This window comes from Paramisgurnus dabryanus, chromosome 16 (genome assembly GCF_030506205.2).
Source record: "Paramisgurnus dabryanus chromosome 16, PD_genome_1.1, whole genome shotgun sequence".
NCBI lineage: Eukaryota > Metazoa > Chordata > Actinopteri > Cypriniformes > Cobitidae > Paramisgurnus > Paramisgurnus dabryanus.
In genome coordinates, this window is record NC_133352.1 from 3,670,717 (window position 1) to 3,695,839 (window position 25,123).

Sequence of the window (25,123 nt, forward strand, 5' to 3'; positions counted from 1 at the left end):
TGGGACATTGGGAAAATCCAAATCCAGTCTTTCTGCCAGCAATATGTAAAAAACAACACAAAAGAAATTCAGAAGAAAATCGAACAGCTGGAGCAAGAAATTATGAGATTGAACAGCTCTATAAGTGAAAGCGGCGGAACAGGTGTGGATTTGATCGAACAATATAATTTTCTCCTGAAAAATTTACATGAAGAAAGAGATCATGGAACAATAGTACAAAAAAGATTTACTCAACTTAACGACATGGACTCTTCAACATCCTTCTTTTTTGCTTTGGAGAAAAAGGTTCGAGAAAAGAAGTTGATTAATCATCTTAAGTTGTCTGATGGAAGAGAGACAACAGACGAAAAAGAAATTACTTCACACGTCTTATCTTTTTATGAAGAACTTTACAGTGCTGAATTTTGCGATCCTGAAGCAACAGATATTTTCTTTAATGAAATTCCAAAACTAAATGAAGATGAGAAGAATCAGCTAGAAAACCACTTTCATTTGGAGAGTTGAGTGCGGCTGTTAAACAGCAGTCTGCGGGACGATCTCCAGGACTGGATGGACTGACCGCTGAATTTTAAAGGCTTTTTGGTCATTGATTGGACAAGATTTGCATTCTGTGTTTCTTGAGTGTAAAAAATCAAGAATTCTTCCTCTCAGTTGCCGAAGAGCGGTAATAACGTTATTGCCAAAGAAAGGAGATTTAGGAGTTTTGAAGAACTGGCGCCCTATTTCTCTTTTAGGAATAGACTACAAAATACTTTCAAAAGCATTAACAAACCGCCTGAAAAAGGTTATGAGTTACATCATTCATGAAGATCAGTTGTATTGCATTCCAGGGCGTTCCATCTTTGATAATCTTTTTCTTGTGCGAGATTTTTTGCACTTCACTGAGATCTATGGACTCGATGTGGGCCTCTTGTCTCTCGACCAGGAAAAGGCATTCGACAGAGTTGACCATGGATATCTTTTCAATGCCTTGTCAGCCTTTGGGATTGGAGAACAGTTCATTACATGGATTAAGATGCTTTATACAGACGTTTTTAGTATGTTAAAGATAAATGGAAGATTAACGAGGACATTTCCTGTGCATAGAGGCATTAGACAAGGATGCAGCCTCTCAGGACTCTTATACACAATATCTATAGAACCTTTGCTAAGAGTTCTAAGAGAGAAGCTACATGGTATTTCAGTCCTTAATCCCGATATTTCTGAAACTACTACAGTAAGACTAATTGCCTACGCTGATGATGTTACGGTCATTATAAGATCTCAAGAAGACATCTTACAACTGAGCAAGTGTCTGGACTTGTTCCAAAAAGCATCTTCAGCTAAGGTCAATTGGAATAAAACTGAAGCATTACTTCGAGGCCAGTGGCGGGAAGAAGTTCCACCTCTCCTTCCACAACAATGCCACTGGAATACAGAGGGATTGAAAATCCTTGGAGTTTTTTTCGGTTCCCAACAATATATGGCAAAGAACTGGGATGGAGTAGTCGACAAGGTATTGGGAAGGTTGAAGAGATGGAGTTGGATTCAGCCACAACTATCATATAGAGGCAGAGTTTTAGTTATAAACAACCTTGCTGCTTCAATGTTGTGGCATCGGCTGACTGTTTTAGATCCTCCAGCTGGACTTTTGCAGCTACTCCAGAAACATTTTGTCAACTTTTTCTGGGGAGGACATCATTGGCTTCATCCAGGCATATTAAATCTTCCTGTGTTTGAGGGTGGTCAAGGGCTCATTGATCTAACTTCTAAATGGAAAGCTATGAGATTACAATCGGCTCAAAAACTGCTGTATAACACTGAGCCACATCCATGGATTATGTATGGTCTAGCAGTATTACGAGCTATTAGTAAAATGGGACTTGACAGACAACTGTTTTTAATGTCTAACAACGGAATTAAAGGTTTGGCCATTAAGGGGTTTTATCAGTCTGTATTAAGAGCATGGAGTATATTTAAGGTGGAAAGAGATAATCATTTTGGTCTTGAAGAACCACTTTTTCATAACCCATGGTTATGTCATCCGTCTAACTTGCCAAGCATTGGGATTAATACCTTCCTTTCCTCTGGCATTTTAAAAGTAGCAGATTTAGTGGATATAGAGAGAAAAAAATGGTTTTCTGCACAAGAAATAACAGAACAAATGGGTAAAAATATATGAAAATATTTTAAATAAGTTAAAATTATCGTTTCCTACATCATTTAACAGGTTTCTTGAAGATTTTTTTGCTAGTGGATTTAGTCCAAGCTTTTTTTCCTGATTTGTTTGTTACACCGTATAATTTGCCGGAGATTGAGGATATGAGACAAATTCTTTCCTTAAAAGACCTCCATTATGTGTCCTTTCTGGAAAGTAACAAGCGACACCTGTATATAGCTTGTGTGAAGTCAAGACTTTGTGAACTGTTTAAAAACAAGACGAATACAAAATGGAGGAGTTATCTATCTGTCCCCGATGATCAATCACCTTCATGGCATTTGTTTTATAAAAGTCCATTGCCAAAACGATCAGGTGATTTACAGTGGCGCATTTTGCACTGTGCATTAGCAACTAAAACTTTTTTGTTTAAGTGTAACTTTAGCACATCTTCTGTTTGTAAATTTTGCAATGTATCAGATACTGTGTTTCATATTTTTGTTGATTGTTATAGAATTATACCTCTTTTGAATCTTTTAGAAAATATATTTGAAGGCTTTGGATGGGAGTTTTCAAAAACAGTTTTTATTTTTGGTTTTAAATATCTTAAGTCTCAAAGTGAGTCCTGCACTTTTTCCAATTTTTTAATTATTAATTTTAATTAGTATTATTTATTATAAAAATGTGATGTTTTTCTTATAATATGATGTAAAATAAAGAAGTGGTTAAACGTCTCTCTCTCTCTCTCTCTCTCTCTCTCTCTCTCTCTCTCTCTCTCTCTCTCTCTCTCTCTCTCTCTTTCTCTCTCTCTCTCTCTCTCTCTCTCTGCAATGTCTAATGACCTGCGCATTCTCGAGGACGTTCTGAAGTTGTGTTTGACTTGTCGTGAAGCTGCTAGACCTCGGAAGATAATGCGCATGGTATTAAAAACGCGTAGTGCAAATGAGCGGTAAAAACCCGGTCGTTTTGTACTCAAGAGCATGAATCCTACCTTTCATAGGAATGAAACACTCGCTTCGCGTCAGTGGAAAGTGGTCGCTTAAATATGGCCAGGGGTTTCTTTCATAAGATTTGAACTGAGGCGCATCTGCATAAGCGCGCGCCTGTCTCGTCCGTCTCCATGGTTCTTTTTGCGCTTTCCCCCGCCCATCAATCATCCGTTGCGCGTCTTTATCACCTTGCTTTTTTAAAATATTTTTTTACTCAGTAACGGATATGATTTAAAATGTAGCGAAGTACAATACTTTAAACAAAACATACTTAAGTAAAAGTAAAAGTACAGATTTTAAAAACTACTAAAAAAGTAAAAGTACACAAAAAAACTACTCAATTACAGTAACGTGAGTAAATGTAATTCGTTACTTTCCACCTCTGTTCACATATGTTCTATTTTTGCCATGTTTGTTGTGTTTTTCTGCATTGTGGTGGTCCTGCTCCTGATTGCTATGCCTTGCGTGTTTGATGCGCTGTATGATGCTTGCTGTGCTTTGTGTGCTTGCTGTTCATTGTGAGTTTGCTGTGATTGGTGTGCTTGCTGTGCTGTGTGTGCATTGCGCCGAAGGTGCTTGACCCCGTGTTGCTGCTTGCAGCTATATTTAGGGGTCAAGCACCGAAGGTGCTGTGACACTTATTGGAATTGTTAGTATTATTATTATTCTGCTTCTTCTTCTTAGCCATTGGTGTCTATGGCAGCCCTATGAACCGTACATAGGAAAATGATGAAATTTGGCACAGCTGTAGAGGTGGTCCTGAAAAGTCAAGTGACCAAAAATGGGGTCTCTAGCACTAACTCTATAGCGCCACCAGCAGTGCAAAAATTCAATGTTCAAATGGTTATAACTGCTGATCCGCTTGATCTATGAAAATTCTACTTAGTACACGTGATTGCTCTCCTCATGCTTGTTGTTTTTAATACCTTACAGTAAAACTCCACCCATTACAGTAGTGGCCATTTTGAAATGTACTGTATTCCGTTTATTCGCTACTCCTCCTTCAAATTTGGTTCAATTGTTATGAAATTTGGCACAGGTGATCTTTGGAGTGAGCCGCACAGAAATGACTGAACAGATTATTGATCAAATTATGATCTTGATGTCTATGGATTGCTTACCTCATGCCGCATCTGTCGATGTGTATTATGCCGGGTTTGACCGAACCGCCTGTCCGCCATTTTGAAATTTCACATAATTTGTTATATTTTTTGAACTATTGGACATATCTGCGCAAAAATTAGTAAGGAGCTTCGACATGATGTTCTGAAGGTACCTGGGAAGTCAGAGTACAGCGCCACCTAGGGGTAATAAACTATAACAGTTCTTATGGAACTGCTTATAACTTCTGAATACTTTGTCTGATATTAATTTCTTTGTGAAATTGTATTCACTGGTTTATGCCGATTGCAACGATACCTTGTTTGTCATTTTCCAACATTCTGTTCATGTGTTATTGTAAAGCATATGGTAGATGATTTTTTCGCTACTCCTTTTACAAATTTTGTTTATTTTATGCCAGGTACTGCTCGTATAATGTTTGGAGCAATCCGCACAGAAATGACTGAACAGATTTTTGATATTCTGTTCTCTTTCTTAGAAATACCACTTCAAAGTTGACCGTGCCTGTGACGTTGTCTATTTGTCATAGTAAATTAATGTGACTGTATATTACATTGTATAGCATTACTATACAGAATGATCTTCTTGTCTTCAATCTCACTTGAGCTTTTCGATTCTCATATACATTGTATTTCTGTTAGTTCTGCTCTGCACTGTCATTTTTGCATCTGTGATGATTGGCATATGTCAATCCTTGCAGCACCTAAGCTGTTCTTTTGCTGCCCTTTGAGCTGTGTTAACTGAGTTGCGCATCTAGTTAACCATATGCCATGAGATTCTGAGGTCATGGGTTCGAATCCCATGTGCAGTGATATTTTGTCTTAACTTTTTTCTCACTTTTGTATTTCAGTTATTTGCGCTCTCTGTTGTCATTTCTGCACTTTTGGTAATTGCTGGATATCAATGTTTACAGCTCTAAATCTCTATTCTATAGCTTGAACAGACCAACTCAGTGGTTTAATCGTTTGCTCAGTGGTGCATGTGGTTAGTGCCGTGCTTTGAAAACCTGAGTTCATGGGTTCGAATCCCATGTGCAGTGGTTTTTTGTCTTAACTTTTTTTCTCACTTAAGTTTTGTGATTTTCATACTATACATTGTATTTCAGTTATTTGTGCTCTCTCTTGTCATTTCTGCACTTTTGGTAATTGCTGGATATCAATGTTTACAGCTCTAAATCTCTATTCTATAGCTTGGAAACACCAACTCTGTGGTTTATTGTTTACTCAGTGGCGCATGCGGTAAGTGCTGTGCTTTGGGAACCTGAGGTCATGGGTTCGAATCCCAGCTCTTACTTTCATTTATTGAGATTTCCTTTTGTCTTCCCTTTTACACGTTCTTCTCGACCTGTCTGGTTTCCCACACGTGTTATATTTTTGCCATCTTTTTTACTGTTGTTGCTCCGCACTGCAGTGGTTCTGCTCTGCATTTGCTTTGCTTCGGGTTCGGGCTCTGTATTGCGCGCTTTCTGCGCTTTGTACATTTGCTGCGTCGTGTGGTGTTTGCTGTGCTTTGAGTTTTCATTGCGCAGAAGGTGCTTGACCCCGTGTTGCTGCTTGCAGCTATATTTATTATAGTCTTCCCCAATGGGAGTCTATGGCAGCCCTATGAACCGTACATAGGAAAATGAAAAAAATTTGTCACACTTGTAGTGGTGGTCCTAAATAGTCATGTGACCAAATATGGGGTCTCTAGCATTAACTCTATAGCGCCACCAACACTTCAAAAATTCAATATTCAATTAACTGTAGAATAATTTGATCAACAAAAATTATACCTAGTACATCTGATTGCTCTCCTCACGCTCATTACAATGAACACCTTACATTAAGACTCCACCCATTACAGTAGCGGCCATTTTGAAAAGTACAGTATTAGGGCTGGGCGATTAATCGAAATCGAACCGCAATCGCGATGTGCAACGTTGCGATTAGCAAATCGCGAAAGGATGCGATTTGAGAAATATGCAGAGAGGCTTTGTGACAGTCTAACCAATTGAGCCAGCGCAAGTATGTCTGTGCTTTCTCCGTGAGAGGCACGTCAACCAAAACAGCGCTTCTCCTAAACTGACGAGGGGTTTCAATTTAAAGCATACGCGCAGCCTGTGTCTCTCAATGCTTGTTAAATACTCGCGCCTGTTTCCCTATTGCAAGACTTTGCGCGTGCGTCTTCCACAACAGACAAGGTGTTTAAACTTGACGCACACGCACAGCCTGTGTCTCTATGCTTATTAAATACTCCCGCCTGTCTCCGCAAGTCTGCATCACAAGACTTTTAGTGCGCGTCTTCCACAACAGACAAGGTGTTTAAACTTGACGCACATGCACAGCCTGTGTCTCTATGCTTATTAAATACTCACGCCTGTCTCCGCAAGTCCGCACCGCATCGCCCGCGTCTCTCAAAACGGATGATGCGTTTTACACACACACACACGCCCAACAATGCTTACAAGCATGGCTCCTTATTTAAAACAAACTAAAATACCATTTAACTGGGTTGCTTATGTCACTTGAATGAAATGACATGACATTGAACGCATTTGGATTTTATATTCATTTTAAAAATCCCAAATGTAGCTTTTTAATATTTTGATAGTTATGAAGTTGAGTATTACAGTTCTTTGTTTACAAAAACAAACAAACATGCATTCAAATCTTTTCAGTAAATTCAGTCACCCATTTAAATATTTTAAATTGTTGTTAAAGTTGCAGCTATAATGAACCCACTTATTTAAATACTGTTACAGTGTTAGTCCAAGCTAAAGATCATTTTACATTTCATACAATAAGAAGTGTTAATTATATTCTTAATTTCTTTGTTTTTGTTTCCTTATTTTCACAAAAAAAAAAAAAAAAACATAAGAATACAGTTAAATCACCAGACCCATAAGCAGTATCAGTAAGATCTAACCATCTAAAGAGGCAGATGCACATTGCATCTGCACATTGCATCTGCTACAAAATTTAATCGCAAACCGAATCGCAATCGCAATTCCTGGCAGAAAAAGCGCAATTAGATTTTTTCCCTAAATCGCACAGCCCTATACAGTATTTTGTTTTTTCACTACTACTTTTGCAGCGTTCATTGCATTGTTACGCAATTTGGCACAAATAATCTTTGGACCGAGCCGCAGAGAAATGACTGAACAGAATTTCGATTTTTATCTTTGTTCAAAAGTTATAAATGCGTACATTTATTGATGTCGACCCAAAATTCGTTCTATGTCATTATCTCGGTCATTCTTTGATCAATTAAAATGAAACTTGGTACCCTTCATGAGGACCATGAACTGGGGTACCATGCCAAATTTGAGGACAGCGCCACCTATGGGTCATGAGATATGAAAAATGGCTATTTTTGCCCATAACTTTTGAAATGTTTGATAGAAAATTATGATCTTGGTGTCTATGGATTCCTTGGCTCATGACAAATCTGTCTATATATATTATGCCAGAATTTACCAAACCGCCTGTCCACCATTTTGAATTTTGTCATAAATAGTGATAACTATTAATCTATATGATGTATCGCACAAAAATCGGTAGGGAGCATCGGTATGATGTCCAAAAGGTACCTGGGAAATCTGAAAGCAGCGTCACCTAGGGTTTATAAACTATATAAATCAGTCTATAACTTCTGAAAACAATGTCTGATATTCATTTTCTTTGTGAATTTTTATTCACTGGTTTATGTTGATTGCAACAATATCTCATTTGTCAGTTTCCAACATTCTGTTCATGTCTTATTTCATAGCATATGTGAAGTAGTTTTTTCGCTACTACTTTTGCAAATTAAGTCTATTTTATGCCAGGCTCTGCTCACATAATCTTTGGAGCAATCCGCACAGAAATGACCAAACACATTTTTGATATTCTCTGCCATTCCCGAGAAATACCTGTCCAAAGTTGAATGTCCCTGTGACCTTGTCTCTTTGTCATATTAAATTATTATGACTGTATTATAACATGTTGTGCATTCCTATACAACATGTTTTTCTTGACTTTAACTCTTCTCACTTAAACTATCTGATTCTCATATAAATTGTAATTTTGTTATTTCTGCTCTGCAATTTCATGTCTGCACCTTCAATGATTGGGCCATTTGAATGGTTGCAGCTCTGAAAACCTCGGTCAGCTACAACCACTGTGTAGCACAGTCTAATATATCGCATGCATTCAAACTCCCAGGTTGAGGGGTCGAATTCCATCTGATGCATGTGTGATGTTTTTCTATTTATATTTGTTTTGAGTTTATTCTCACCTATTATTCTCAACCAGTCTGTTTTTCATGTTCTGCACGGCTTGCAGTAATTTGGTGGCCAAGCATCATCACCAGTTCAAAAATGCAGTAGCGGCCATTTTGAAAAGTACAGTATTCAGTTATTTTGCTACTACTTTTGCAGTGTTTGTTGAATTGTTACATAATTTAGCTCAGATTATCTTTAGACTGAGACCCATAGAAATGACCAAACCGAATTTTGATATTCATATTTGTTCCAAAGTAATACATTTGTCAATCAGGAATAACTTTTAAACCATTTAATCAACTAAACTTCTATGGAGAATATTTGATGGGGTAATGTATGCCTTCACAGTAGCTCAACCAAATGCGTGATGGGCATGAAATCCAGAGGTTGTGGGTTCAAATCCAGCTTAGGGCAGCAATTAAAATGGTTGACAATTTTGTGTCATGTAGAGTCAAATGTTCGAACAGGTTTGACTACCTACAGGGGATTTAAAAAAATATTCTGTTCTTGAGAAAAATCTCTCCAAACTTGAACATACACATTGTCAATTCAGCAATCTGGCTTAAGCAGCTGTGTGTAAGTATGTCTCCCCTGTCTCCTCTCAACACGCTGCGTTTCGCGTAACTCTAAACAGTGAATCTAATAGTTTGTGTAATCTCTTACCTTAGTGAATCTAATAGTTTGTGTAATCTCTTACCTTTTGGCATAACAGTTAGTTAATGTAATAGATTACGTAGTCGTAGTCAATTTTCGCAGCAACTGCAGGTAATCTTGTGTTATAGACCTCAGCAATGAGCTTCAGTGTCATTTTAAGTGCTCGTGCACTTGAAGTTCAAATAGATTTTAATGCCATCAATGGTTTATCCTTCATCAGGTGGGAAAAATCGCTCAGAAAGTGATCCCAATGATGTCGTTCATTGTATCTGTATCGTTATAGTTTTGGTGTGGGCTCCGCTATTCTCTTTAATATAAAACGATTTTCAAAACTTTATTTTTTATAGTTATTGTTATAATGTGAACCGCCCTTAATTCCCTACCTAGTATCAATGCCAGACCTATTATGTTCATATAGTTATTAATACTAATTTAATAACTGTCTCAATTTATGGCAGCTTATTTGAAAGCGCAGTTTCAGCCACTGCTTACAGCTAACCATTTGTGATCAAATGATGGGGACAGACTTTGCTGTGATGCATATATCCCTAACGTTACCTGTGGTAAAATGATGGGGACAGACTTGCTGTTGGGAGTCTCTCCTTCGCTGGTTCAACTCTGTCTCCTTCCTTTCATGTTTTCTGACAGTCGGTGTCGCATAAAAACTAATTCCGGGGTTCTTTTTGCTGTTGTTAGAACAGCCGTGTATTACACCACACACCATCGCGCGGTTTAAAAAAATTACATCGATAATACCATGGATAATACCCACGCTGCCTCGCTTGTCAATTGACAGACTGACCGTTCCCTTTCAGTCGGTCACTACGACGTCACGTCGTGACCGACGAATTGGGAACTCGCTTAGAGAGACCAATCTGCTTCGAATACCACTAAAACGCCAATGAACTTGGCATTGAGATATTTGCATAATCCTGGCGCCGCCCCACCAGGTGCGTATATAAGCAGCAGGTGCAAATAGGGAAATTAGCTTTTTATCGCTTCAAAAGCCGGCAGTATCTGCTACTGAGAAGCTTCTTTACTCTGTTGGGATTCGATTGCTGAAGTTGGTTGGACTGGCATTACCACAGCGGACGCTTCGCTTATTCCACGGCTCTACATCTGTTTGTTTGTTTTGAGCTTAGTGTGTGCGTTGCCTTTCCCTGTGCGCATCATCAACTGAGCATCTGAGTGAATTTCCCTAAGAGAGTGATACGAGAGAGCTTTGTGCCTTGTTAAAGGCAGCCACTCTCTCGTATATCCGGAGATCAGCGTCCTTTTCAGGATGGCTTTTCGTCCGTGCGATCTTGGGTGCGGCAAGTACATGGGTCCGAGGGCAGTCACGAGCGTTGTCTTTCGTGCTTGGGCATCGAGCACGCTGAGGCAGCGTTTGCTGGGGGTAAGTGTTCTCACTGCGAGAACATGTCCCTTGTGGATTTGCGGAGACGGTTGTCTTTCCTTCGGGAAAAACGCAACCCTCGTCATGCGAGTGCTGAGCGCCGCCACGGGGCGGCTGTGAAGCTCTCAAAAGACGACCTCCGCATTACTGTGCTGAGCCGGTCGGGGGATTCGTCCTCCTGCTCTCAGCCTCCTCATCCACAGCCGGTTGATGTGCCAATGGAGACTTTAGCGTCATGTTCTACGATATCTCTAGAATCTGTTGTGCCGCCCTCCGAATCCACAGAAGCCGCAGCATCGGAGGGTGGGCCTCCTCCCCCTGACGTGGACCCCGACGCCCTTCCTCCCTCTGGTCGGATTGGGACGCCGGAGTTCGATCCAGAGATGGTGGCCGTGCTCGCTCGAGCGGCGGAGACCGTAGGGTTAGAGTGGGTTAACCCCCCTCAGCCCGAGCCGTCCCGCCTGGATGATTGGTTCTTTGGAGCTGCACGGGTTTCACAACCCTCTCCTCCGGTACCATTCTTCCCCGAGGTGCACAAGGAGCTGACTAGAACCTGGAAGTCGCCGTTTTCTACCAGATTACGGCCGTTTCAGCCCTCCCCCCTCACCTCCCTCACCAGCGGAGCAGTAAGGGTTATACGGGGATCCCCCCGTGGAGCGTGCGGTCGCGATGCAACTGTGTCCGGCCACCGCTCCCTCCTGGAAGGACCGCCCAACCCTCCCCTCTTGTGCTTGCAGACAGTCATCCGGTTTAACGGGCGCTGCCCACCAGGCATGTTACATCCGTAACCGAGACGTTCTATGTCAACAATATGGCCACCGCGAACATTGATGACGTAGATCGAATAACTCCTATTGCATGTCCTTTCGCCTTCGTTGCGTGTTGCAGGACCATTGTTGCTTGGCCCCGTATCGCTGCTTGCAGCTATATTTTTTGTAAATATTAACCAAAGAAGTGAATATGTCACAATGAATGTGAATGCTGACCATTGTTTTTTTTAAATTGCTTGTTCAGATTACTTAGTTTGGCAACTTGGGTAAACAAATTGGACAAAAACTTATATATCTAAGTCCAGTCAACAAAATATTTGTTAGCTCAGTGATTATGCTTTTTCCATTCAGTGAACACAAAATAATAAATTGATGCCCTTCAACAAAGAAAAAATCTTTGTTTATGTTACTGTATTATCTTTGTTGAAAGAACATTTTGAAGTTGGATTTTTACAGTGCATTTTTATCAAATCAACATATATTTTTATGTTAGTTTAACTTAAATAATTAAGTTAAACAATTTCAACTTGATTTTATCAACTTTTTAAGCCCAGATTTATATTAGTAGGTTAAATTGACTCCATGCTCATTTTTTACAGTGTATTTACTTCAAAAGAGCTCTGTTTATGCTGTTATGTTTATTAATTAATCAAGGACATCATACATTAACATTATATTGCGCAGTTTAATGATTTAAACTGAAGGAAACGTAAACTAGAACTTTGTATAGTGAATGCCTATTTATTTTGAGCTGAAAACCACAATGAAAAAAGGAAGAAGAAGAAGAAGAAAACCACAATGTGCACAATCATTACTTTTATACATATCACATATATCTAAAGACATATTTCATTTCATATAAATATATCTTACGTATCAGGCATAAGATTTAAATCATGCATTAATACTGATGAATATTTAAAACATAATTTTTTTGTTGTACATGATGACCAACACCCCAAATAATGACTGTTCTCTTTACATTTACATTTAGGCATTACATTTAGGTTTTATCTAAATTGGCTTACAAACATTAGGAAACAATCAAGTGATTTGTCATAGGGAGGCAATAATACAAGAAGTGCTTATACCAAGTTCCAATTTTTCCCTATTCTGAAACCGTACATGTTGAGAGAGAGAGTTAATTGTTTTTTTGTGTGTACTGGGCTTTCTTCTTATCTTCTTCCTTTCTCTTCTTGTGTAATATACACGTGTTGTGTTGGTTTTAAGTGCAACATTGGGCAGAAAATAACGCCTCACCGCTCCCTTTATTGTAAAATAATACTTTGTTGATGAAGGTACAGTGATTACATTTTTATTTGTCACTATGGTAACAGGCATCGTGTGTGAATTGTACATGAGTTTGACAGTTGTTCGTTAAGGGTTCATATTCATGCATACTGTAATAGAGCTTTGACTGTAAACTGTGGACAGAATAGACTCTGGAATATTAATGTATGTGTACTTAATAGTATAAAAATACAAATTTCTGTGGCACTTTACAGTAAGGTTGTATTTGTTCACATTAGTAAATGCATGATCTAACATGAACAAACAATGAACAATATAGTTTCAGCATTCTTGTTTATGTAAGTACGGTTATTCATGTTATCAAGGTGCATTAACTAATTCACTCGTCAATGGCTGTGAAAGAGTTAACCTCTACTGGGTCTGACATTATACCTAAAAAAAAAAAGGTTCCTGATTCCTATGAGACTTTATCCTGGTCATAACAAATGTTTTTTCTTCTTCCTAGGTTCCAGTTGCCAAATTCCAGGACCTTCGGTATAATGTTTCTTTAATTTTAAAGGAAATGAACGATTTGGAGAAAAGAAGTATTCTAAAAATACAAGACTAATAAATGATCTTCTGCTTTTTACATGTTTTATTAATGTGTAAATGTTAAATTCAGACTTTTCTAACAGTGTTGGCTTTTGCATTAAACATTTTACTGTATTTGTCTTTAAAATTTAACAGTGATATCTCAAAACTGTGGGAAATGTGAGTTGCCAATTATTCTGGAGTAGCATGTTATTTGTTTCTTAAATAAGTTTCCACTATTCTCACATTTTGCAATAAAAAAATTGTGCACCAAAAAAAGTCAATATTTTACTCATCCTAGATATATGGGTCAATGATGTATAAGAATTTCCAAAAATTTTAAAATACAAAAATTAAATGGTTGTGTACACATAAATTCCTATTTAAATGTTTAATTAAAGGATTTTAGTGATTTTTTTTTATTAATTACAAGATCAATTAGCTGTAGCCTTAACATTTTTATGTGGTGTGTGAGACCCTGATTTCTTAAAAAAAAAAAAAACCAATATATGTATTTATATGTATATAATTACAAGTTCTCCATAATTTAACATACATCTCATGGTCTGTAATTTCGGAGTTCCCTTCATAAATGTAGTTAACAGACTTATTTTTAAGATACAATTTTTTCCAATTACAGTAAATTGCTATAATTGTTTAGACCACATGATGAGTGGTCGCCCTAAATAATGCACGTACCAGCAACTTTGTCACTGTAAGTCGCCTGTCTCTTTCAGTGAGGTCATTAAGAGGTGTGCCTAATTCGTGTTGTCTTAACAGTTGAGTATCAGTACACTGTAGTAACTGAGAAAAGATGGATGTGAACTCCACGCTTCACTTCCATTGGTAGTTGCTCCAGAAAGTCGCTTTAACTTGTTTTAACATTGGCGCATCACTAGACACGGAAATTGTCAGCTTTCCATTCAAATGAATGGGATCTGTCACTTTGTCATTGTGTGTAGGTTGTAACGTTAATGAGGCATAAATGACACAAAGTAGTGATGGGAAAATAAAGCCTTTAATGAAGCTCCGAGACATCCCCAGATTCAAAGCCTAGAGAGTGTCAAAAACAGCAGCATATGTTGGTCAATAAAACATATAGCAGTTGCTTCTGGAAGAAGCTCCATTGAATGAAGCAACCAGCTGATGAAATTCAGATGAATTTTAATGATATGGGTACAAATAAAGTTTAGATTACACATGTGTGTGAATGGTCAGTATACTAAATTAATTTAACCAAGTGTGCAATAAATTTAAGTATGAGTTAATATTCTTACGATTCGATTCTGTATTGTACAGAATAATGTTTGCCAACACATAATAACACACACACACACACAAGTGTGACTAAAATATAAATAAGGCAAAGAACTCATAAAAAACCTGTGGTTGGAAGGTTCTGACATGCAAGCACACATGTGACTGAGCAGAAAGTGAAGCTTCGTTTGTCATAGGTCACATTAGCTCTACATTACCAACACAAGCTTCAAATTGCACGCCCATTTTTGTGTGAGACAAGGTCTGAAGCCTCAGCTTGAACATAACATCAATGACACATAACTAAGACATATTGTTAAAAATCTACAGAAATCAGTAAGCAATAAATTTTTATACAGAAATAAATTTAAAACAGATTTCATTACATTTTCACACAATTGATGCGAGGATTGTGGATGCTGGGACAACACATTTAGTGTGTTGTTTTTAACACATCCATTCCAAGAGTGTATGTTGTGTTGAACAATGAAACTGTATATGACACACGTGTGAATTACATTGTGCACCTGTTGTATGCCTATATATGGGAGTTATGTATAGATATTAAATCACACATTAAATTAAATTAAATTTTATTTATATAGTGCTTTTCACATTTGTTACTTGTTGCAAAGCAGCTTTACATGAGTAGATGTAGGGGAGAATACAGAAAATCAATAGATAGTATAAGAAGTAGAATATAGCGGCTAAGGATAAACCGTACAAGTGAGCGTAGTAATAATGTAAGGTATACAGTAAAGTACTAAGTTAAGCCAAAGTTGGCTGACTCTCCCAGGGATGAAAAACCCCCTAGGAGAAAACCAAGTGGGAAACACTCCTAGAAGGACACAAACCGTTTGGAGAAATTAATATATATTTATATATATATATATATAAACACAATGTAGGGATAGGAAGCGGGTAAGCGGATTAAACTGGTTCAGCCGGTGGTCGTTGGTCACGCATCGTCTGGGCATCACGTTGAAGGACACCCAGTAGATCAGTGGTGTGATGACCTTCACAGCAACAGGAACTGGGTCTGTTTGTCTCATTGTCCTCGGGGTCAAGGACGAGACAGGGAGAGAAAAACATAATTCTATTAGCGTAGGGGCCTTTCGCATGTAATGCAAGTGTTTTTGAACATTATTTGGTAAATCATTCCGGAGCTTATGGGCTAAGTAGGAAAAGGATCTACCACCTTAGACCCTTTTGATATTCTAGGGATAATTAAATGACCAGAATTTTGTGATCGCAGTTTACGTGGTGGATTGTATTCTGATAGTAATTCTTTAATATACGAGGGCGCTAGGCCATTTAAGGCTTTGTAGGTGATTAGTAATATTTTAAATTGTATGCGATATTTAACTGGTAGCCAGTGTAAAGATGCCAGAATTGGACTTATGTCATACTTTTTAGATCGAGTAAGCACTCTTGCGGCTGCGTTTTGAACCAGCTGTAGCTTGTTTACCTGATTTGCGTGACATCCCCCGAGTAACAAGTTACAATAGTCTATTCTAGAGGTCATAAGAGCATGGATAAGCTTTTATGCATCTGATGCAGACAGCATATGGCGTATTTTTGATGCCAACATAGTTTTCTAGTCTATTTAGTAAGATTCTGTGATCTATTGTGTCAAAGGCTGCACTAAGGTCTAGTAATATAAGGATTGAGATTTCACCACGATCGGATGTTAAAAGGAGGTCATTTGTAACTCTAAGCAGCGCTGTCTCTATGGTGGGGCCTGAATCCTGATTGGAACTTTTCATACGTACTATTATTTGCTTTGAATGTGCGTAGCTGGCTTGCCACTACTTTTTCCAAAATTTTAGAAAGAAAAGGTAGATTTGAGATTGGTCTCAAGTTATTAAATGTAATTGTTTGTTAGGGCACTAATGGTCTGCTTCAATGTAATTCAAATGAACAAATCAAATCTTTATTCAATCAACTGACAAACTATATTTACAAGGTCTAGGACTTCAGCTGCAATAACTGAACTGAAAATGTAAATAATTTCTTAATTTGTGCTGAAATTACATATCGAAACCAATTTCAGTTTGTTTACCACTTTGTAGCAATGCGTTTTTACTTGAACAAATTGAGTTTTTCTTTTATTACAACAGTATTACAACAGCAGTTTCCTGAAAAGGCCAAAGCCCAACCCTTTTTTATGAATATTATCTAATCTACCATCCAAAGTTCACAGTGATAAGAGCACTTCAGCCATTTTGGCCTGCTAAAAGGCATCTTGCTATTGTCAGTATTAATACTGAGACTGATGAGCAGCACAGCGGGAACAAACATGGATAACAGAGGCAGGTGCAGAAATGTATCAGTCTGGCTGATGGTTTTAGTTTTCCAGTGCTGCATACAATTCAGTGCTTCCTTGATCTATTGGACAGCTTACGTGGCAGTCAGGTACACATGGATGAATAAAACTGTGGGTAGTATGTGTGAATGTGGTGTGTTTGGAGTGAACGCACCTGTGGAATCAGCTTCTGGACTGGTAGTGCTTCCAAACTCAGATCCTCTGGCATGCTCGGACAATACATCATTCACCACCAGCCATGAGCAATGGATTGCCCTCATCAAGAAAGGAAACTGTACTTATTCACAGAAGATTCAGAGTGCCAAGCAACAGGGAGCCTCTGCTGTGGTTATTTACAACATAGATGGGACAGGCAATAACACTAACCTAATGGACCACTCAGGTATTTAATTCAAGTTTACATTTATGATACTATATATAAAAAAGTTGTAGGATTATAATCAGTCCATTTCATTTGCAGCCCTTTTAAGTGGGTGTGTCAAATTTTACTTAAGTTGTGCATTAGCGGCAGTAATTGTAAAACTCATTGGGGTGGTTTCCCGGACAGGGTTTAGGTTAATCCAGGACTAGGCCTTATTAATATTAGGTCATTTTACCAACATACCTTACAAAAAACAAAACAGGTGTGCATCTTAAGTTGTTAAAATTAAACAGGACAAGGTGTTTTTAAATTACAGCAGCTCAAACATGAATTTTAGTCTGGGACTAAGGATTAAGCCCTGTCCGGGAAACCACCCCATTGTGTCTTAATATATGATCACATAGTCCCCTGGTTCCATAGACAAGGCTTAAGGCCAGTCCTAGACTAAAACACATGTTTGAGCTTTCTTAACTAAAATTAATTTGGATTGACGGATCATAAAATTTGCCAGTGCTACTGATTTGTCTCAAATGGACGGCAGTAATGTCTTAGGCATGTAAAACATTTAATTAAGGCTGTGAAACCACGCTAGTGAATGCTAAATGGGCATATATATGCTGGCTGAGTGTCAGTGATGAATGTAAGGACAATAGGAAGGATAAAAAATGAAACATTTAGACTACGTTCAAACTCTCGGGTCAAATCCAACCATCCACTTGTGTAATGGGAAAATGATCTGTGAACTGTTCACATCTGATTTGTTATGTATGGCAGCTTTTCTGTCTAATAATTGGCAAACTTGGACAAGCATGTTGTTTATTGGCTCGAGATTCATGACGACAATACTAAGCAATTGGCATATAAATAATTTGTCCAACATTTATATTGTTTTAAATAATACATTCAGAAAGGCTTTAACATGATTTGGGTTTTTAGGTTAATACTAATGGTAATCAACATGGTTTTGGCAGGAAGGGTTACTAAAATATAAAGGGTCTTCGGAGTAAAGAAGATAATTTTTTGTGCTACTATATTGTAACAGAAAAAAATATTATGAAGATATATCACAAAAGCAGTAAAAAAAAGTTAGAAATATTGGTCATTTTTCTTCTCAGTCTAAATTTTTAGAGATAATTATAAATAAATAAAAATCATTTGTTTTTTTTTCGGATGTTTTTGCACTGTGAAATTATTTATTTATTTTCTGCTGTAATGTGGCTTATTCTTATTTAAAACATTGTACTCCTTTCTCCCTTTTGATTTAAAATGTAAAACATACAATGTGCCTACTTGTCATCATAATCTTAAACTGCAAAAAAATGTGTTTTAATGACTTTTTAAATGTGACCTGGAAACATGGCAATTATATGTTAATTATGAGGTGGGTAATTCATATGAATTTGTAAAATCTCATGGAATATTTGCCCCAAACATTAGGTTTAGGGGTGGGGTTTTATTCATGCATTTCTCTATCAGCATGTTTTTGTATGATTCACGTTGTACTATTTCATAAGAATTAGCCACCTTGTAAAATATATAACACTCATGAATTCTAGAGTTTCTTATTTTCATCATCACACACTGTCTATGGGATTTTATGCTATCATGTATAGTTACGAGAAACTAGTTAACTCTTTGGGATCATGTGATTTCTGTATGAATAACCCTAATCTATACAGTTTTATAACAACAAATAAAAGTACAGTAATTTTAACAAAAAAAAAATAGTTGGCATCACTTTAGAATACCTTTATCATTAATCCTGATTATTAAGTACTGTAGGAATTGTTATACATTAACGGTGAGGTCACAACTAAAACATTTATTATACCTCCTGGATTTTACTGACTAAGGTTGATTTTATATAACTATGACTCATCTACTCACCAAGTCATAAGTAAGGCAAGTTAATTTATATAGCATACACAGAGGTTATTCAAGTGCTTAAGATAGAAATTATTTACACAGGTTTTCACTTGCCCTGCCAAAACTTTCACTGGCCCCAATAAAAAAATGTCAGTGTCACGTTTTTTTAAAGAATAATTCCAAAGTCAAATATAATTGTATACATTGTAAATAGACATGTTCCAACGAAAAAAAGGCTCCCAACTTTTCTGCTTTACCTGTAAACTGACAGCAAATTGTGCAAAATATTGCATTGTTTCTTTCGTTGTGTTTTACCCAAGTAAATGTCTGCTTCCAAGATGTTAAATAGTATACACTGATGAAAATATATTTTAGTAACTGAGGATGAAGCATTGGCCCGATCGGGCAAATGACAATACTTTTTACTGGCCCGAATGTCTCTCACGCTTGCCCGGGCCACCGGGCAGTCCTTTATGTTGAGCCGTGGAAAAAATTTGATATTTTAAAATCATATACAAATAAGCATAAAATTGTTAGTTCAAAAATAAACAGAAATAAAAATGACAAATGTAAGTTCAGTCAGTGTGAAGCAGCACAGTGCTAATTCAGTAAATGCACGGTTAAACCGATTTCAATCTGGATTTAAAAGTGCAAGGTGCTCATCTGGATGGATGTCATCAATGATCCATTTCATATTAGGCCTGAACAGAAACATTAATATGTACAGTCAAAGGCATAACCTGATCATTTTAGTGGTGTTTGCTAATAATTTGTATTACTTTATTTCTGCAGATGCTGATGACATAGTTTCCATTATGATCGGCAACATTTTGGGCACAGAAATCACCAACTTGGTCAAGAATGGCACAGATGTCTATATGACAATTATAGTAGGCAATGCACATGGCCTGTGGTTGTGGGCATATGCACTGTTTTTTACCTTCGTGGGAATAACAGCCATCAGCTTGTTTTACTTCACTTTTCTGTTTATCAAACGCATGTATATAAATCGGCAACTTCATATGCAACAGGTAAAATTATCAATTTAAATTTTCTTACATTTAGCTGATGCTTTTATCCAAAGCGAATTACAATTGCTATATATGTCAGAGGTTGCACACCTCTGGAGCAACGATGGGTTAAGTTTTTTGCTCAGGGACACAATGGAGTGTCACAGTGGATTTGAACCCAGGTCTCTCACACCAAAGGCGAGTGTCTTATCCACTCCGCAAACTTCACCACTTACAGACTTCATGTTACAGGGTTGTGTGCCATTTAGAATAAAGAATCCATTTACATTCAAATGAAAAAAATAATAATTATGGTAGCAAACAGGTTGTAGAATTGTAGTGTTAAGAAAGCAGAATTAAAAATGTCATAATATTCAAATAAATTGATTTAACTGGTTGAGTATAATTTACTACATTTAAAACTTAAAGCCCACAAACCTAAAAAAGCACTTTTAAATGTGTTTCTAGTGGAAAATGAGTTGCCAGAGTGTGTGCAGAAAGATCCTGTTATTATACAAAACCACAACAGTTACAAAAAACAGGCTGTTGAGGATCCCCTATCAATGTGATGTCACATTGATTATGCCCCAACTATAGCCAGCAGCCATATCACCCTGTAGCCCAAGACAGCTTCCCCACTGAAGCTTATGGCGCTTTTCCATTGCATAGTACCCCACGGTTTAGTTTAGTTTGGGTCGGGTCAGCTCACCTCACTTTGGCGTGGTTAGCTTTTCCATCGAGTTTAGTATCACTTCGCAGTGGGAGGAATTATAGGCGTGTCGTTATATTTGCGCTGCCTGCTGTGACATCATACAAGTGAGAGTGTTGTTGTACATTCCCATACAGTTATTTATTTTTCAGTCCGCCACAAAATTAAAATTGACCACCACAAACAGATGTTTGCACATCGCGTTTATCACTATACCTCTGTCTCACATGACAGTTTCTGTAAAAAACACCCGCGGTGTTAGCCGACGGCGCTCCGCGGAGCCTCATTTAGGTTGCATTTAAGCATATATAATGCTGATGTGCTCGTCGCAAATGTTCCGCCACAAACTGCAAGTCTGGAAAAAACTGTTATGGTGTCACTGATTCTCAACCTGTGGATGTTTTTCATCGCTAAATGGGAGTTTGGGAACTTATAGCAGAGCAGATGACAACATGTTTGCTCGAGACAGCGCAAGCTAGCACAGGTAAGCTAATCTACATTATAGCGATGACGCTGTAGTGACAAGTTTCTCAGACCAATCAGTGATCTACTGTGTTTTCGCGTCACGTTTGGTATCAGCTCGGGTCGCTTGGAACCCCAACCAAGGTAGTTAAGAAAAAAGTATCGGGTACTACGTATTGCACCCAATGGAAAAGCTCCCAAAAGTAAGCTGACTTGACCCAAACTAAACCAAACCAAACCGTGGTGTACTATGCAATGGAAAAGCGCCATAAGTAGGGTTGAGCCTGGTTAGTACTTGGATGTGAGATCTCATGGAAAAACCAGGTTGCTGCTGGTAGAGGTGTTAGTGAGACCAGCAGGGGGTGCTCACCCTGTGGTCTATGTGGGTCCTCCTAACACCCCAGTATAGTGATGGGGACACTATACTGTCAAAAAGCACTGTCCTTCAGATGAGATGTTAAACCAAGGTTCTGACTCTCTGTGGTCATTATCCCAGGATATCATTTGAAAAAGAGTAGGGGTGTGCCCTGGCCAAAACTTGCCCATTGGCCTACTAATCATTCCCTCATATACTAATTGGCTATTTCACTCTGTCTCCTCTCCACTAATAAGCTGGTGTGTGGTGGGAGTTCTGGTGCAATATGGCTGCCGTTGCATCATTTAGGTGGATGCTGTACATTGGTGGTTGTTGAGAAGATTCTACTTTCATGTAAAGCGCTTTGAGTGCTGCAGAAAAGCTCTATATAAATGTAACAAATTATTATTATTATTATAACCGCTCACAAACTTAAGTAGTTGAGCAAGTAGTTCAGTCTTCTGCCAAAGACACATGTTTTGATGTAGTCTAGGGTTGCCACCCATGTCTGATAAAAAACCTGGACATATCGATGACCCGGCCAATTGGTTTGCTCACAAGCCCCCCCATAGCATAATATTTCTATAGGCCAATGCAATTATTGGCAACACTTTACAATTCTCTTTTTTTTCAATTCTTATTTGTTAACATTAGTAAATGTATTAACTAACATGAATTAACCGTGAGCAGTACATTTGTTACTGTATTTGTTAATCTTTGATAACGTTAGTAAATAAAAATACAGCTGTTCATGGTTTATTCATGTTAGTTTACAGTGCATTAACTAATGTTAACAAGATTTAAATAAATGTATTATTAACATTAACAAAGATAAATTGCTTTATGCTATAAGTGCAGTTTATTATTAGTTCATGTGTTAACTAATGAACCTTATTGTAAAGTGTTACCCAATTATTTGTTCATTATGTTAAAATATGTAAATCAGGTTTACAATTTATTAAAGCTGCTTATACTATTTATGTAAAACTGTTTTTATTTATATTCCATTGCAACTTTAAACGGGTCTAAATAGCAACTAGCAAATATGCACATGAAATTATACTTGTTGAACTCACCTCAACATGTATTTTACAATCATTTAACCCGCCATGGGTAAAGCTGAAGTGACTGTTACAAACTCTACACCATGCAAGATTTTAACTCTTTTAAGACAGGGATACACTTTCGTGTAGTCTGGTGTAAAATGTGTCTTATATTTTCGCTTTTGGGGCACTCTCCCTCTGGCATGGCGCTCCTGTTTCTAGATACATTAGTTTGGTTCGGGAGAAGAGATAAAAGCCCGCCCACACTGACAATTGATTGGATGATGTCCTGAAACAGGCCAATCAGGATGCTCTCTGTCTTACATGCGCTAAATGAGGCAAACACACACACAGACGCAAGGTCTCCCTCTCTGCCGTGCGCGCGCTAAATTTCATATTCACATAGCTTTTCGAAAACCGGGACATTCAGTGTCCCGGGAGAGTTGATAAATTTCCCGGGACAGGTTATTAAAAAGAAGGACAATCCCGGTAAAACCGGGACAGGTGGCAACCCTAATGTAGTCCCAAGCACATGTGTAAGCTCTCTACTCACTACTTTGCTTATGGGGACGGGAACAGAAGCTTTTTTGCATTTAAAGAAACAACACAAAACAGCACGTTTTTCATTGCAGCCACAAATGGCCATGTTCAAAATCGTTTAAGGAAATATCTGTGGTGTATTTTGAGCTGAAACTTTACAGACACATTCTGGGGATATCAGAGACTGTTTTTAAATTGCTGAAAACACCTAGGTTAGCAGCCCTTAAATCCTTAAAGAAACATTAAATGGTATTAAATGTATAATGTTTGAAATGCACCTATATACAGGGGCGGATCTAGAAAATTATTTTTGGGGTGGCAAGGGGGTGGCATGAGAACTAGGAGGGGTGGCAATGAAGCATCCTTGCATGGTTGTCGTGGATACAAGAAATTATATACTGTATATACTATATTCGGTGTATACACTGGACCTCAAATTTTTATAACATAAAAAATGCAAAAACAAATGTTCCTATAAGTACCCAAGCAGCTACCTTTAGCATCTCTACTGTAGCACCCTTTGTCTTAATACTAAGTTAATACATACATCTTACCATTATGTAAAAAAACACTGACTGTAACCATGATGAGCAAGGTTGAACATAATGGTATAAAGACTGTTATATAAATAAAATAGGTTTGCCTAGTTTATATTAATGTAAAACATATTTGAAAGGCACACATCTCTTTCTCTCATAACCCTCTTCTTTTATCCTTTCACTCACTTCATGATGGATTGTTTCTGTTTTTTCACTTCTTTTAGCTCTTCACCATCCATTTCTATGTTTCTTTCTTTCATGACTTCATCTACTCCTCTCCCTTCCACAACATATTTTTGTTTTATTTGTACCTTCCACTCCCATAGTATTTGATTTTTCTATTCTTTTTGGTTAAAAAAATGGATATCAGCCTTTCTTTTCATAGTATCCTGGAAAATGCAACATTAAGTTCTTTCAAGCTTTCTAAACATACACAACACTGAATAGTTTTGTCTCCTTAATGAAGGCAAATAAAAACATTAGACTATATCATAACGAGTGATTTCATATGCACGTATGGAATATTTTGATTGCTGCAGTAGCTAACAAGACATGACGGGCTAGAAAGAACTGCTTAAAAGATATTTACTGCTTACACAAACCTGCAGTTCAGTTATAACTACAAAGCAACTACCGTTACCTCAGGCAATATTAAACAATCAAAGTTTAATTTTTGTATTTTATCCTGAAGCAACATTTATCTTGAAAATATGACCGTATTCAGTACTCTGATTTGCTGATGTGATGCTCAACTTAATCACTTTAAGACACTAAAGAGAAACCACTAATGTTTTGGCAGCATGTGATGATGTGAGGTGCTTTATTAGATCAGAATTACTCGCTACAGACGTGAAGAGACTCTTTCTTCATGGGCATAAGTTGCACGTTCATAAACATTCTTGCCTTTCACCGCAACGATGGAAAAGTAACGTTTGTGCTTTTTATACTTTGTGCTTGCTTCCGCTACCTTTGTTTTGAGATCGTTGTACTTGTCATCGCTCTGTTGTTGCGGGTTTGTGCGACTCGGAATAAGGGATGGACTGCAGCGCGAGAACCCGGTTCATGTGAGTGCCCTGGATGGGGCGATGCATCCTTTCACGGCAGTTTCCAAAAGTCTCCAACCACGCCAGAAAAGATCGCTAGATTTGTCCGTGTCGCTTTTTTGATAAAGTCGCTAAAGGGGTCTAAAAAGTTTCTTAATCTAGCGACAAAGTCACCAAATTGGCAAGACTGCGCAGACTTTTTTTACACTGTAAAAGACTTTCTGCTGGGACTGACTGTTCATGCTTGTGTATGAACTCTGCTGCCTCTGGTTGGCTAACGATGGAAATTAAGCCAATCATCATCAGCTATGTGGTTGTCCCACCCCCTCTAAGACACACACACCAATCATCGTCAGATATGTGTCTCCCACCCCTAAACACACGCAGAGGAAAACTCCATTGCCTTTCTGGTTAAAAGAGCCTACTCGGGTATATATTAGATATATTAGGATACCAGCGCTGGGGTGGCATATGGGGTGG

The 25,123-nt window shown here is 37.9% G+C and overlaps 2 protein-coding genes across 2 annotated transcripts in view; both read left to right on the plus strand.

Annotated features, from left to right (window-relative positions):
- Window positions 1-13,527, plus strand: part of commd5 (COMM domain containing 5) — a 59,989-nt gene extending 46,462 nt beyond the window's left edge. The window contains exon 7 of the mRNA XM_065253810.2: window positions 13,068-13,527. Coding sequence (XP_065109882.2) covers window positions 13,068-13,169 — 102 coding nt within the window. The 3' untranslated portion in view covers window positions 13,170-13,527. The remainder of the gene's footprint in view (window positions 1-13,067) is intronic.
- Window positions 13,528-16,609: 3,082 nt separating this feature from the next.
- Window positions 16,610-25,123, plus strand: part of rnf128b (ring finger protein 128b) — a 42,751-nt gene continuing 34,237 nt past the window's right edge. Inside the window, exons 1-2 of the mRNA XM_065253809.2 lie at window positions 16,610-17,097; window positions 19,735-19,973. Of these exons, the coding sequence (XP_065109881.2) occupies window positions 16,665-17,097; window positions 19,735-19,973 (672 nt within the window). The 5' untranslated portion in view covers window positions 16,610-16,664. The remainder of the gene's footprint in view (window positions 17,098-19,734; window positions 19,974-25,123) is intronic.